This window comes from Panulirus ornatus, chromosome 1 (assembly GCF_036320965.1).
Source record: "Panulirus ornatus isolate Po-2019 chromosome 1, ASM3632096v1, whole genome shotgun sequence".
Lineage (NCBI taxonomy): Eukaryota > Metazoa > Arthropoda > Malacostraca > Decapoda > Palinuridae > Panulirus > Panulirus ornatus.
In genome coordinates this window covers 66,311,761-66,328,187 of record NC_092224.1, presented here as the reverse complement: position 1 = coordinate 66,328,187, position 16,427 = coordinate 66,311,761, and the positions used below count along the sequence as shown (strand labels likewise).

The window sequence follows — 16,427 nt, the reverse complement described above, 5'->3', positions numbered from 1 at the left end:
GCCGTTGCTGCCATGTTTCCCCTCCCTGGCGGATTCCTCTGTCTTTCCTTCTCTGCCTCGTATACACTTGGGCTGCTGGAACTCGGCCTATAAAGTTTCTCGCCGTCTTTCACACCTGATAACATGTAACTCACGCGCTTTTTTATATCATCGGTGACAAGTTTCCTTTATCATGGGAATATCGAACGCTTCAATGTCAGTGGGAGGACGAATAATTGCCTCTAATAACCAGTGGACGTCAGATACACGGGCCATACAGACCACAAGGTCCAAACGTGGTGGTCTGGTCTTAACAGCACTGAGAAGGATGCGGGATGGGTGAGAGTTACGCCGATGAAAAGAGATATACTTTGGAGATAAGAATCGCCCTCCGAATGATGTCAACGGCAAGCAAGCTAATGAACCAGACCCATGGATTACTTCCTCATTGTCGTTGAAATCACCTCGAGAGATATAACTCGGAAGAAAGTAAAATATACCACAAAGTGAGAAAAGGTTGTATGTTGATAGACTGTGATAGCCAGTCTATCTTTGGACACCAAGTTGAACGGGTCGATGTCGGTTGGATAAAGGATTGGTTTGTGTGGCCAGTGACCCCATAAAAGACCTTCAGAATAATTAAGCTGCTCTGGTTTCTCTACATCTTGACACCAAACACAATATTCTAGGTGATCTGGTGACGTGAGAAATGCGCTCACAAATTGATCCATGAAAAACGTAAGAAAAGTTTTCAGAAGAAAATGAATTTGGGAGCAGTGTTGACATGTCTTATCATTACTGACAACACGTGAGTCTGTGAGTAGTTGATGGGATATTCCCGGGAGAAGATGGAACAATAGTGAAGAGAGAAAATGGACAAAATGCTTTCAGTAATATATATATATATATATATATATATATATATATATATATATATATATATATATATATATATATATATATAGCGAGGTAGCGCAAGGAAACAGACGAAAGAATGGCCCAACCCATCCACATACACATGTATATACATACACTTCCACACACGCACATATACATACCTATACATTTCAACGTATACAGATATATACATACACAGACATATATACACATGTACATTATTCATACTTGCAGCCTTTATTCATTCTCGTCGCCACCCCGCCACACATGAAATGACCCCCCCCCCCCCGGCATGCGCGCGAGGTAGTGCTAGGAAAAGACAACAAAGGCCACATTCATTCACACTCAGTCTCTAGCTGTCATGTATAATGCACCGAAACCACAGCTCCCTTTCCACATCCAGACCCCACAAAATTTTCCATGGCTTACCCCAGACGCTTCACATGCCCTGGTTTAATCCATTGACAGCACGTCGACCCCGGTATACCACGTCGTTCCAATTCACTCTATTCCTTACACGCCTTTCACCCTCCTGCATGATCAGGCCCCGATCGCTCAAAATATTTTTCACTCCATCTTTCCACTTCCAATTTGGTCTCCCACTTCTCGTTCCCTCCACCTCTGACACATATATCCTCTTTGTCAATCTTTCCTCACCCATTCTCTCTTATGTGACCAAACCATTTCAAAACACCCTTTTCTGCTATCATAACCACACTCTTTTTATTACCACACATCTCTCTTACCCTTTCATTACTTACTCGATCACACCACCACATATTGCCCTCAGACATCTCATTTCCAACACATTCGCCCTCCTCCGCACAACTCTATCTGTAGCCCACGCCTCGCAACCATATAACATTGTTGGAACCACTATTCCTTCAAACATCCCCTTTTTTGCTTTCCGAGGTAACGTTCTCGTCTTCCACACATTTTTCAACTCTCCTTGAAATTTCACCCCCTCCCCCACCCTGTGACTCACCTCCGCTTTCATGGTTTCATCCGCTGCCAAATCCACTCCCATATATCTAAAACACTTCACTTCCTCCAGTTTTTCTCCATTCAAACTTACCTCCCAATTGACTTGACCCTCAACCCTAATGTACCTAATAACCTTGTTCTTATTGACATTTACTCTCAGGTTTCTTCTTTCACACACTTTACCAAACTCAGTCACCAGCTTCTGCAGTTTCTCACCCGAATCAGCCACCAGCGCTGTATCATCAGCGAATAACAACTGACTCACTTCCCAAGCTCTTTCATCCACAGCAGACTGCGTACTTGCCCCTCTCTCCAAAACTCTTGCATTCACCTCCATAACAACCCCATCCATAAACAAATAAAACAACCATGGAGACTTCACGCACCCCTGCCGTAGACCGACATTCACTGAGAACCAATCACTTTCCTCTCTTCCTACACGTACACATGCCTTACATCCTCGATGAAAACTTTTCACTGCTTCTAGCAACTTGCCTCCCACATCATATATTCTAAATACCTTCCACAGAGCATCTCTATCAAGTCTATCTTATGACTTCTCCAGATCAGTAATATATATGCCTCTCCTCACTTATCCTTTCCTTACATGCAGACCATGTCATCACGCCATTTGACACTCTCACACATCCTCTCCATAGCACCACAGTACCTTCTTAACCTACCCTCATCACGCCATCATATAGTGTCCTCAAGCATTCCATATCCATTTTATCCACTCTCTTCAGTATGTTTTTATCTGTGGCACACGTCTCGCGTCCACACACACACACACACACACAGATTATATATATATATATATATATATATATATATATATATATATATATATATATATATATATATATATATATGACATACATTGAAAACATAGAGGCTCAAAAACATGTTTATTTCCTATTAAAATGGAATATGAAGGGTCCTCTTGACGCAGACAGCGGTATTAGTGTGATGATACCACAAAGACGACTTACCTGCAGCCCTCTTGCCCCAGGATCCACGGAATTGTGTCCAGTCGGGGGCACGCTTGCCCCAGGCGCCCCTCAAGCTGTTCCAATCTGGGCTGCGCTTGCCCCACGTACCTGCCGGAGGAGGGACAATGTTAACTGACGTCTGCTGGAGGAGAGGAAGTTGTTTATATATGTCTACCGCAGTAGGACCATTGTTTGTTCCTCATACAGCTGCTCAGTTGCTGGATGTGTGGTTGGCATGCGTCATAACGCACAGTGGAAGGGATAGCTTTTATTCTCACGTCACACAGCAACACTCATGTATGCAGCTGAGTGACACTGCCAGGACCTGATAGATAAGTGAACATCCTTAATGTTATGTTGTAAAGGAAAGAACATGTTCACTGTTATCCAGGGAAGATATTCACTCGAAACACGTTCACTGTTATCCAGTGAAGGTATTCACTAGAGAGAACATGGTCACTCCTTGGAGTGTCACCTGCTGGTGGAAGGCCCAAAGGTATCTTTACCCGCTGCATCGTGGGCATGAAGGGTCTTGGGATATGTTGAAACAATGTTTATATTCTTGTGGCGCAGCTGATGTAGAAACCGTAAGCGTGAGGGTGTGATCCGTGTCTGTCTGGGGAGTGTGGTTTCTGATGGGTGTTCTGGTGCTTTGGAGTTCAAGACTGAGTTGGGAGGTCGGTTGCTTAGTTTGGGAGGTCGGTTGCTTAGTTTGGGAGGTCGGTTGCTTAGTCCTTGTCGGGTTATTTCCCCGTTTGTGTTTTGTTATTGTTGTATTTGTTAGGGCTGAGGGGACTGGAGAACAGTGGTTGGCTGACCTCGCCTGCAGTTGGTAACTCGGCCAACGAGAAGTCACCATCGAACAAGGACGCTTCATCCTCAGCGGACGGAAAAGAGTTCAGCGTTGTAGATGATTCTCCCTCTTAAAGGAGTCTGTTATCCTGCTTCTGTCTGGAGCGCAGACTTGGTCCTCCAGGAAACTCATAAGAGAGCGCCAAGGTTTGCATGATTATATGCGTATGTTTTTCGTCGCTTTATGGGTTTCCATGTTGTTTTGGCTCCTGACCTCATACGAGTCACGCACGGGCCCTCCCGGGTTCGATTCCCGGAAGTGGCAGTCGGTCCACAGCCAACCCAGCTGCTCATCCTTCTCTCGGGACCGTTCGATAAACGGTAGCCTGCCCCACCACACACACACACACACACACACACACACACACACACACACACACACACACACACACATATATATATATGTATATATATATGTATATCATTCCAGGAGCCAGACGTATGTACATGTTCTCTCGCGAGCCAAGGAACCCCCGGACCGCCAGGTCATCAGTGTGTTTCTGCGGCGCAATTACCAAATTAAAACTTTTGATTGCAGGAAATTGAAAAACGGTTTCGTAATCGTTATAAACGGCGCCGGCGGCCGCAACGGGATAACCTTAACGTTCCCAGATCTCTCTCTCTCTCTCTCTCTCTCTCTCTCTCTCTCTCTCTCTCTCTCTCTCTCTCTCTCTCTCTCTCTCTCTCTCTCCTCCCACACACTCACACACACACACACACACACACACACACTGTTGCCACACTCGTACATGTCGTGCCCCTTCATTTATTAGATTGTCATTCATGCGTTCGTGCTGTAACAGGACACGACCCTCTTCATGCACTGTTGTCACAGCGCAGTGAATGACACACTGTAGCATCAACAGCGTATATGTCTTCATCTGATACTGTTCCTACAGCGGTACGTGACGTTCCACACCCTAAGCCCTTTTTACACTGGTGCCACAACAGCAAATGATAGTCCCCCCCCCCCCCCCCCCTTACACTGTTGCCACTGCAGTAGATTACTTCCTCTGATAATGTCGCCGAGCCAGTGTATATAACTCTGTCTCCCTCACATAACGTGGAGGCCCACGCGGGACTCTCCGTATTGAGGAGGTTAGCAGCCAGCACAGCATCTGGTGCTCCCGAACACTCTTATTCCTATTACCACAAATAAGCGTTTCTAACAGTGGTGTCCCAACACGTACATCTACTCTGACACCCTCTACGTAATTATGCCGAGGCACCTGAACCGTTGCCATACATTATATGACAGTGGGATAATGTCTGTAGGCAGGTATACAGAGTCGCCATACCATTATATGACACGCAGTTAACCTCTTAGGCACATAGGTTTCGATCCCCTGAGCGCTATGGCAGTGACCCTTGCGTACGAAGGTGCGACCCGGGTCGTCATACCCATGTTGTTATAGGACCGTGCTCAGAGGTCGTGCCATTGTCCTCGAAGGGTTAGGTAGAATAAAAAGCCAGCTTGGTTCTCTCCATTAACAGCTACACAGAGGGACAAGCCAGAAAGATTAAATAAAAGGATCGTGCCCTTCTTACACCATCCGCCAGGAGGCTCTCATTTCGTTGAACCTGTCCACTGCCTTAGCCAACACGGGCGGCTCACACGGCAGTTTGGCAATAAACTGTTGACACACTCCCGTCACCGAGGCCTCCTCCTCCTCCTCCTCTTCCGACGCCCTTCTCATCAGGGACCGCCCTCGTTCGTCACCTGAGCTCGAGCAGACAGACATAAGAACAGTCCCATACCTACCATTGTGGACGTGATAAACAATCCATGAACGGGTGCATAGCTATACTAGTGAGCAGTTGGGTTTCGTGTTAGTAAGGCTACGTGATATGTAAACTGTATTACTGTAACAAGTTTACTGTTAGGCTACGTGATATGTAAACTCCTGTATTACTTGTAACAATTCATCATTTAATGTTCAGTCTAGTTCGTAATGTATGAAATATAAATTCGACTCCATAAACATCCTTGTATACTTGCCAGCCTGTCTGTCTAAATGTACCTCTCTCATGTGCTTATCCAAAGTGTGGAAATATCTAACCCACCCCTGATCTTAAGCTCGTGTGTGATCATTTAACTCGTTGCCACTATGACCTCCCAGCTCTGTGATATTTGTGATACCATAATTGTGTATTTTCAGACAGATGGCTGCCTATATCCAATTATCCGTTATTTTTTTGTTTATTCATTTACGCTCTTGGCTGTCACACATGCACGGTCGCTTGGATCAAACCCGCACAAGTTCAAATCCTGGTCATGGCAGCCGGTCCACAGTCCAACCCGCTGTTCATCATCCCTTAGGGGGCTGGTCGATAAAATGGGCTCTAGGCATAGGCTAGGGTGTGTGTGTTGTGTGTGTGTGTGTGTGTGTGTGTGTGTGTGTGTGTGTGTGTGTGTGTGTGTGTGTGTGTACATGCATTGGAGTGAAGATATGGTACATTTATAGAAGTTAAGAAGTGGGACAACGCGAGAGTAGAACTCTCTCCTCGGAAACAGTGATCACGCACAGTGATCACGCACACTTGCCCATACACACAACACTCATGGCATCACAGAACCGTACTTTTTGGAGGTTCAATACAGTGTCAGCTCATTACGCGCATTTCTCAGGTTAGGAGAGTGCGTAATGGGCCGAGACTCTACTGGTACGATTGAAATCAAATCTGCAACATTTTGTTTTCGTTTGAGAGAGAGAGAGAGAGAGAGAGAGAGAGAGAGAGAGAGAGAGAGAGAGAGAGAGAGAGAGAGAGAGAGAGAGAGAGAGGTTATCAACACCCTCTGCTACCCCCTTCTCTTTGTGAGATTAGCCATTTAGTGGTACAGTGAATAGGCTTAACCGTATCAGCGCGGCTCTGTGTCCAGCAGAGAGTGAGGGAAATGACGGAGTATTATTCTCATTACCTTGGAAACCGTACTGGATTTTACCTGATATAACTCCCATGCTTCACAAACGACCCTGCCCTCTCTCTCTCTCTCTCTCTCTCTCTCTCTCTCTCTCTCTCTCATCCTTGCATGTGCTCCTACTCCCTACCATCAGTTCCAGTAGTGTTGTATCCCTAGCATAGGGAGGAACGTAGGTGCACACAACCAGTGAGTAATTAAAAGCCACTTAGGCTGCGTGTAACCAGATTTATGCTGAGCCACGGATTTGTTACGAGATGTGTGTTGGGTGGATTTTTAATTACAGTCGTTCGTAGCATGTGCGATTACATCTACCCACGCCCGTGCAGACCCGGGTAGATCTGACCTCATTTCACTCGACTGTGAGTCGTTTATGTCGGATCATCGATTTCTCGTCGCGAGAGCGAGTAGAATGCACGTACGTACGTACCTCTAAGGCTGGACCAGTTGGTGGAGCGAGGCGAGACACGAGTGCTGTCGGGTCGCTTGCCCCACAACATCCAGCCACGCTTCTGTGGAGCCGCCACCATGAGCCTGGCCAACGCCACTGGCGACAACTGTCCCTCGACCAGCTCCTCCTCCATGGTCGTCTCATCGTCTAAGTCGTCGTCGGCATCTGACGAACGTTTTCCCCAGCTCCCGTGAAAGTTGTCCCACGCCCGCTTTCCCCAGGTGCCCTGACGGGGACAAGAAGGTGGACATTAGTCGAACAGCAGGACGTCATCAGACCTGACTGCTGGTAAGGAAATGTATTAAGCTGCCTCCAGGACAAAGCTCAGCTTACTGTCAGACTCCCCTTGCTGGACCTGCAGGTGTTCTATAGCGCCAGCCAAGCAGTGCTTACATCTACCAGCTAGTGTAGGACGACTTCCTGGCTCACAGAGTCTTTCCAAAGGAACAGACAGGAAAGAAAACGGTAAATTTAACAACAGAATTTCACTATATTACACAAATATAATAGGATATATTTGCTCGTGAAATTTTACAAACTGAATTTATTCTCTGCTTCAGAACATGAAAGCAGGCTTTAAGAAGTCTTTGACTATCACAGGATATCAGAAGGAATTTCCAGGTTGTGAGGACTTAGTAGATAGCTGCTTCACTCCCAGTGAATCCGTCGCCTTATATATATATATATATATATATATATATATATATATATATATATATATATATATATATATATATATATATGATTGTATATTTTATTTGGAGCTAAGAAGCTTTGTCCTGGAGGATGTTCCTACGAGACATACATAATGTTTTGAATATCAGTCAAATGAGTTAACAAACGGACTCGAATTCTGGACAGTGTTGAGATAGTTGTGCTTAACGACCCTTCACATTGCTTGAGATGAGTTACTCATCTTTTTACGGACGTACGAAAGACTCTTTCCGTAACTCTCTCGTCATTTGATACATGACACGATTTTGCCCAAGCTTGTGCAAAAAAAAAAGAAAAAATGGTGCCATCTGGATTTTAATTATCCCATTTGTCTCAACATGTCTGGGCATATCGCTGTTGGACTGCCTAAAATTCTCGATTAACTCGAGCCAACCGGCACCATAGTGGTGGTAGAAGTAGGGAAGGATAGATGTAAGAAAACCCCTTTGATGAAACTGGTTTACCTGTATATATGCTTCTGAATTATTTGAATGTATCAAAAAATGTGAACAGACGATGAGGGATTGACCAAGAGGGAAAAAGTATACTTTATTTTTTTCTTAATATTTTTTACATATAGTTTAATTTCCATAAACTGATTGCATAGATTTTGGATTTTTTAAGTTGCCCTAAAGTGCATTGGAAAATGACAGAATCCCTACAAAAGAGGATTTATGCAATAAAACTTTCCAGATTGAGCAGAACATATTATAAATGTGCCTATTTCGCTCTATCTCGTCATAATTATTTTCTCATAAATTCTTTTATGTGACAATAAAGAAAATGAATTAGAGAAAACGGGTGTGAGTAACAGAAGAGGGGAACGAACCTGTAGGCTGCTCCAGTCGCTGCGCTTACCCCATGAACCGTGGAATTTATTCCAGTTGGCACGTTTTTCCTCAGCATCCTGTGAGGAGAACTGGTTATTAGTTGTTGATTATTGCAATGCATCTAAGCAAGTAACTGTACAGTCGTTACACATACAGCAACGTAATTCTGGTGTGGTTAAAGTAACTCCCTAAACTTAACCAAGTAACACTCGGCAACACAACAGTTATTGCGACGAGGTTAAAAAAAACACTACCGTAATCCAACCTTGTGCATCATGTGCACTGATGTGATGATGTTCTCGTGGAGTATTATGTGAAATGATTAGCTGCACGGTATAATGTATATGTGAAGTGATTGGAGACGCTGTGTCATGGAGTATTATGTAAACTGATAAGCTTCACTGTATTATGTAAACTGATAAGCCATGCTGTATCATGGATTATTAAGTAAACAGATAAACTTCTTCACTGTATCATGGAGTATTGTGTAAACTGATAAAGTCACACTGTATCATGGAATATTATGTGAGCTATTAGCTACGTACACCATCAGTGAAGTGATCAAGTACGATGCATGAAGTAGTCTATGAAGTGAGATACTGTGTTCGTGAATGAGTCATTGGTCACTGGTTAAACGATGTAATCATTGATAGATAAGAGGATGGGCTGGTGATTCTGGATGTAGAAATGAGATTAGGAATTGTGGGATTTCATGAGGAATCACATAGTGACGTACTGAATGAAGAAAGAGTGAGGTGAGAATGCTGCATGAATGTTAAACTATACATTGCTTCGCGAAGGATATAGCGAATGACTGGGATGCTGAGTAATGAATGGAGTAGTGAGGTTTGAGTGTATACCGTGATGAATACAGATGAATGAGTTTATAGGTGACTGAGGAACAGTATGGAGGTAATAAGAGTAAGAGAATTCGGTGAATAATTTGTCTGCTAATGTATCATTTTTGTACTTAACATTTGAACGTAGATATTTTTGTCATGATATAACAGTTTCTTCAATACACAAGGTTTATGATCATTTCAATGAGTCTAGCTTATGCTTCATTTTAATGATACTCTTCTGTTTTAAAGTCTGCTTAGTAAATAGACCAATAAAAAAAAACGATAAATCGTGTCTTTCCTGACGTTAGACCTGATGCGAAACTGATGTTGCAAGAAAGGTGAAAATACGAAGAACGTTGAATGGGTGAACCTTTAGAGGAATGCCTCACACAGTATCGTTTCACAACCTAAAGTAATCCTAGAAGGTCGTAACAGATGATTCGTGGTGGCCCCATCTCTTAGACTTGCTGTTCTGCCACAGAATTCTTTTTAAGATGAGAGATAGAGAGTTGCATAGTAACATGAATACACAGACCACACAAACCCAAGGTCCGAGCGAGGTGGACTGGCCTTAAAACTACTGAAAAACATAAAGTCCCCTTAAAAGCAGTAGAAGAAAAGGATAACAGAGAGAGAGAGAGAGAGAGAGAGAGAGAGAGAGAGAGAGAGAGAGAGAGAGAGAGAGAGAGAGAGAGTATTAGATTTACCTGCAGTCCGGCAAGGTCGTCACTTCGCTTGCCCCAGGAACCTTGAAATTTATTCCAGTTTGCTCTCTTCTCCTCGTCGGTCTGTGTGTCGGGGGGAGAGAAAAGAGGTAACTGCAGTGGTCAGGCAACTTACACTGGGAGTGTGGGGAGAGTGGAAGGACAGGATAGACCGAACAAGGCCAATAGTAATAGAGAAATTTGTGAAATGCACAAAAGAAAAAAAAAAAGAAATCATGAAAAAAATTGATACAGCCTAAGTTGAGGCTCTCAGATGTCTCATGCGAAACTGAAATCACTTCAAAAAGTAGGGTTAGATTATATACAGGTTCGTGTTTTTTCTCTAGGTTCCTTTCTCTTCAATTGACTCTGCTCTTCCATCATCATATTTACCTTGATCATCTATGATCTGTTCTTCTTTGGTTTATTTGGTCCGTTAGTCTGTTGTTTTTCTTTCAGTATGGTTCTCACATATTCATGGTTTCATTTTATTCTCATCCCACCACCTCTTTTTGTCTGTTCTTTAATGGTATATTGTTTTTTAACCTTCGTTATCGCACTTTGTTCTCTACCTTTTCCTATCTCCGCTCTTCATCATTCTCTTCACATAGAGATACCTCACTCCTGTCTTTGCTTTATTGCTTCTCTTTGTTACAGAAGTTGTGGAACAATGTATGAATATTGATAGAAAAAGTTACCTTACCTCATCCAGACCACTGCACAGTGTTGACCCATTAGTCTGCTGGTGCTGTTAGGAGTGACATTAGACCAGTCTGCTCTTAGATAGTTCCTTACATATTTTCAAAACCTCTTATCAGTTTTGATATCTATTAATTCATTTGTCTTTTTTAAAGCTAACAAAGTTTAGGTCTTCTAGACGGCTGCCACAGGATTGGTTTCTGAGTTTGGGAACCAGCTTGGTGTAGCTAACAAGCGCTGGTCCTGCATGTTCTGTACTTTTCAAAACCTTTTATCAGCTGGGCCGTAGTCCTTCTTGATTGCTCCTTAGCCAACAGTTCTGTCGTTTCATACGAAGTGTGACCAAGAATATACACAAAAGTTCAAGCCATGGTGACGCACCCGTAACTTGTAATGATTTAGGATTAGTTTTATGGGCTTGAAATCAAATGCCTTAGAATTTTGTTCGCCTTTTTTAAACTGTTTTTTGGCTTTAGTTCATCGAAGATTTAGTGCATCGAAGATTGTTACTCCTAAGGTATTTTCTTTACTTACCTTTTGTAGATCAGGAGAATTCATACTGTAGCTTGTCGATCCGACTTTACTGGACATGTGTAAAACTTCGCAGTTATGACAATGTTAAGAACTCGTCCTCAGCCACCTGTGGACCGTGTCCATCAGTTTTATCAGTATCCGCTCGTAACTGTAGACGTTCAGTTCATGTTGTAGATTTCTTTCCCTACTTTGTCTCCCCTGCATATTTTGAGATCGTGCAGCACGAAGCATTATCAGTGTCACTAATATTCACTGAAAACAGACGGTTCCAAGACTGATCCCTGCGGCACACCACTCGTATAGGTCTAACCATTGTAAGGCTTGAGTGTCAGTACCTGCACTTTGTTTATAGCCAGCCAAACAAGCAGTTTTCGGGCCAACGAAGTACATCACCTTCTATGCCATGTGACTTAACTCTTGCTTGCAATCTTTGAGGCAGGACATGCGACTATATATATATATATATATATATATATATATATATATATATATATATATATATATATATATATATATATATATAAGAGAGAGAGAAGAGAGAGAGAGAGAGAGAGAGAGAGAGAGAGAGAGAGAGAGAGAGAGAGAGAGAGAGAATGAATTTACCTGCAGTTCGTCGAGGTCGTCACTTCGCTTGCCCCAGGAACCCTGAAACTTGTTCCAGTTTGCCCTCTTCATCTCGTCGATCTGTGGGAGGGAGGAGAGGCATTTACTGGGATGTCAGGTGACGAGCTCTGGGACATAGGGTAGAGTCCATGTAAAATGCGGGGGAAATGACACAAGTATTAAGTGGAAAAATAGGCTAAAGAAGCAATTACTGTTCAGTGAAGCTGTTGATAAAACTATGACCATAATCTAGTCTCGAGAAAGTGGATACATAGCTTGGAATCAGTGGAAATGTACACTCTGTCACACGAGTCGTTTTCTATCCACAGTTCTTAAAGCAGTGGTATCTTTCTTGAAGCTGACCTTATGCTTTCGTCGCTGTAACTTTGCTGTAACATTAAACTTCGTTTTATCATCCATCTGTAAGATTCATCTCATCTCATTATGCACTGTGAAGCGTCGGCCAAAAGTAAGCTTCTGTTATCCATTGTGAACCTTCAAGAAATTAGACTTTCTGTCATTATTATTGGTAAACTCCCAACGAACTGTAAGATTTTAACTTTCTCCACTGTAAACTGTACTTTCTTTTTGTTATCTCTAAATTTCCTACAAAAGTAAACTTTCTTTTCCCTAAACTTCAGACGAACTGTTAAGGTTTCTACATAAGCCACTGTAAACTTAAAAAAACAAACTTTATCCAAAGAAAACTTCCTATGAAAATAAACTTTCATTATCTTTTCTGTTTACTTTAGCCTAAATTTTCACCCCTTCCTCCACTTGTCCTCAAAACCAGCCCTACTTTATATCTGAGTAGCTAGCCTAGTGTGTCTTCAGACCAGCCCTACTTTATATCTGAGTAGCCTAGCTTCTAAAATTGGTTACTCATGGCTTCTGCCCTTCTCTCCCCCACTGCATCATCAGCTGTTGTTCCCTTTTAACCAGTTTGGTGTAATCTGCCGGGAGGTTCAACCTCGTTACCTGAGTAATCTCATTTTCCTTTTTGAAGGGGGGGAGGAGCCGGGATGAGGGAGGAGGGCAGGATGGAGGGGGCTGGATTAATCACCCTACAGCTATCATGTTGACAGCAATTCTCGAGGTGTCTCTTGATGCTGGACGTATTTAAACGAATAAATATTTATGATATAAATCCTCCTCAGGTGTGGTTTATTTTCTGCCTCGTTCCTTATTCTCTCTCTCTCTCTCGACTTTTCTGGTTTTCTTTTCTGTGTTTCGTTCCTCAGTCGATCATTTTTCACCCTCCAGTTTGTTTTGTTCACCTCACTCTTATTCTGAGCGTCCGTGGTTAATTTGATGCATCTTCATTTTATTCCATTCCTATTGGATTATCCTGACAATTTTTGAATTATCATCTCAAAAAAAATCCAGAATTTTTCAATAAATTTTTCAATATATTGTTAATGTTAGTGTGTCTTACCCGTCGTGAGTGTATTCTAACTTTCCACTTTACATTCTTGGCCCAGATTTGGATACTGTGCTGAAGGTCTCGTATTGCCCATTGATTGTGATGTTCCTTTATAAAGGATGACACACTAAGGCTTTTACCTTTACAGTTAACTGTAGAACTGACGAGGTCACGCATCCCTTTCGTAAAGTGCATGTGTTGGAGCCGTATAACAAGGACTTTTATATTTTCTGTGTGATTACTCTTTGCGTGTTACGAGGGGAGAGAGTTTTACACTCGCGTTGCCCCGCCTCTTAACCTTGTGTATATGTAACATACCTTTACCACTGTATTTATACACATGTGTGTACACCCCACCCTAAGTCAGGTTTATGTGAGTGCGTAATCTCCATTTGTGACAACCAGTTGTATGTTACGGAGAGAGAGTTTTACACTCGTGTTGCCCCGTCTCTTAACCTTGAATGCATGTACCATGTCTTTACTTCTATGTATGCATTTACGCACACACTCCTGAGCCAAAACCTGGTATGTGTGTGTGTGTGTGTGTGTACTTCGCCAGTCCTATACTCATCTCTACATCATTAGTTGTACATACAATAGACAATACAGCTCGCGTTACCCAATGTAGTCATTCGGTTTTTAAACTTTGCCGGATACATTGAGAATAAATGTAAACGATCCAATGCTAAAGCTCGAAATCTAAATGTGAATACCATTCCATTTTCCTTCATAAGACCAACTCGAGCCAGAGAAGTTGACCCTCCCCGGGCATACACGGACTGATGAACACATGTATTGATCTGAAATCAAACTCTGAACAGATTATACACAGATGATGTGAAATACTTGCTGAAGGTTCTGCTGTGCCTCATTAGGACGAGATGTCTATGGGAGTAGAAGACGTGTGCTTTGTCATGGGTGATGTTACGGAGGCCTCTGAACCACGTGAGTACATTATGGGAAGAGAGAGTGGCGCCTTTACCTTCCTCCTTCTACTGTCTGAAGATATAGGGAAGGAAAGTGTGTATATGTGTGTGTGTGTGTGTGTGTGTGTGTGTGTGTGTGTGTGTGTGTGTGTGTGTTTCCCTGTCCGCAGGGAGGAGGTGCAGGTTTCAGCCTCCTCCCTCAACATTATCGGGACACGGGAGGGGGTGAGGGTAACAGTCCTCCTCCCTCTCCTCTCTCTCTCTCTCCATCTCTCTGCAGGGAAGGATCATCCCTGCCAGCCTCCTCCTCGTATCTCACGACACAGGAAGGGAACCTGAGTGCTAAGATCAGTAGTCTCTCCAGTACAGATTTAAGTTAAAGGGGCGAGGGTAGAGGTAGTTCTTACTGCTGTCTGAAGAGGGCTCTGCTCCCGATCATCATAGCACTTTGGTACATACTCAGAAGGGTTCTCGGTAAGGATACATTTTTCATATATCAATTATTGACGAATCTTTGAGATGGGACGATCCCAAAAGGTCATGGGACATACTTGGGATTATCAAGGGAGGCCGTATTTCATTTCATTTTTTTTTGTAAGGAACGTAGTGAAGTGTATGGTGTGGGGAGTATGTAGTGTGGTCGCAGTAGAGGAAGTGTGTGGGTTGTGGACAAGGAAAGGCCATGGTGGTGAATGAAAGTTCAACAAAAACAGGGAGCAGTGGATAGTACGTATTTAATGATAAATGGTATACCATGAAAAATTACGAAACGAAAAGAAAAAATACACATAAAGGGATAGATGATAAAATAGTTACTAAAGGGAAGGTACATGACGGTTTGGGAAGAATCGTGAAAGGCCTCTTAATGAAAATATATGCAAATGTATAATGACTCGATGAAAACATATTAGATCTGGAAGACTCGCTATTCTCTAGGTTAAGATGTGCGCAGGGAAGAGGTGGAATAATCAGCAAGACTGTTGAATGTTAGAGATCCCAGGAAGGATGTTACCCCAGGGACTTTATCGCGGTAGATGGGAAATCGACTTGATCGTTTCAGATCAACAGAATAGGACAGTGATGAAGGCTGTATATCAAAGCATAACAAGTCAAGGCGCAGAAAGTAGATGCAGTGACCGGAGAGATGGATGGGATTTGCATACTAGTAAGCATAAAGGTCTGCTGTCAAAGGACTCGACGTTCGCTAAAGCTATCGAATGTCAATATGACACTTACAGGGGAAATGGCTTCTTGCAAACTAGAGACGTGTCACGTCAGAATGTAGTGTGAGACGGTAATGAAGGATTGCGTGCGGCGAAGTTTAGACATGAACAAAATAGACTTCTGGATTGGGGAAGATATGTGGATTAAGTATTAATCACAAGTTCAACTAGATATATCAGAGTAAAGCACACAGAATACATGCATCAAGTATGAAGGCAGAGAAGGCACATCCGGTGTGGCCTCTCACCCTCCTGAATGTGATTCGCACTGAGGGTGGGTCTGCGTCAAGGTTGTGGGATATCACCATGGCTCTATCATCTGTTCGTGAACGGGGGAAGTGAAGGAGGGAAATGCAAGGGTTCGGAGGCAGGGAATGGGTCTACAGTTTATTGAGGGTGAGGTATGAATATTCGGGAAGGTGTGGGGCATGCATTGGATAGAGTTAAATATAGCTTGTGAAGTGCTGCCATTTGCCTGAGTCACGGGATATTCAGAGCCAAGGTGAATCATAGGTAGTCTGTGGAGCTTGGGTGTCAGTGATAGGGCCTGGTTTCCATGGATTTTATGTGAAGTTTAGAAATTTCAGTTGTACATTTGAGACCATTGTTTATAGGTTCCTGTTGCTACCTTTTTAGGAGGAAGAGGCAATTATAAAGACACCACACACACACACACACACACACACACACACACACACACATATATATATATATATATATATATATATATATATATATATATATATATATATATATATATATATATATACATTTCTTTCATACTATTCGCCATTTCCGCATTAGCGAGGTAGCGTTAAGAACAGAGGACTGGTCCTTTGAGGGAATATCCTCAC

At 42.9% G+C, this 16,427-nt stretch overlaps 1 protein-coding gene across 1 annotated transcript in view; it reads right to left on the bottom strand.

The window, feature by feature from the left end:
* Positions 1 to 16,427, bottom strand: part of Mip (Myoinhibiting peptide precursor) — a 342,027-nt gene that overhangs the window by 6,511 nt on the left and 319,089 nt on the right. Inside the window, exons 7-11 of the mRNA XM_071663053.1 lie at positions 12,002 to 12,082; positions 10,169 to 10,249; positions 8,619 to 8,696; positions 7,055 to 7,301; positions 2,853 to 2,960 (exon numbers count right to left, since the gene is read on the bottom strand). Coding sequence (XP_071519154.1) covers positions 2,853 to 2,960; positions 7,055 to 7,301; positions 8,619 to 8,696; positions 10,169 to 10,249; positions 12,002 to 12,082 — 595 coding nt within the window. The remainder of the gene's footprint in view (positions 1 to 2,852; positions 2,961 to 7,054; positions 7,302 to 8,618; positions 8,697 to 10,168; positions 10,250 to 12,001; positions 12,083 to 16,427) is intronic.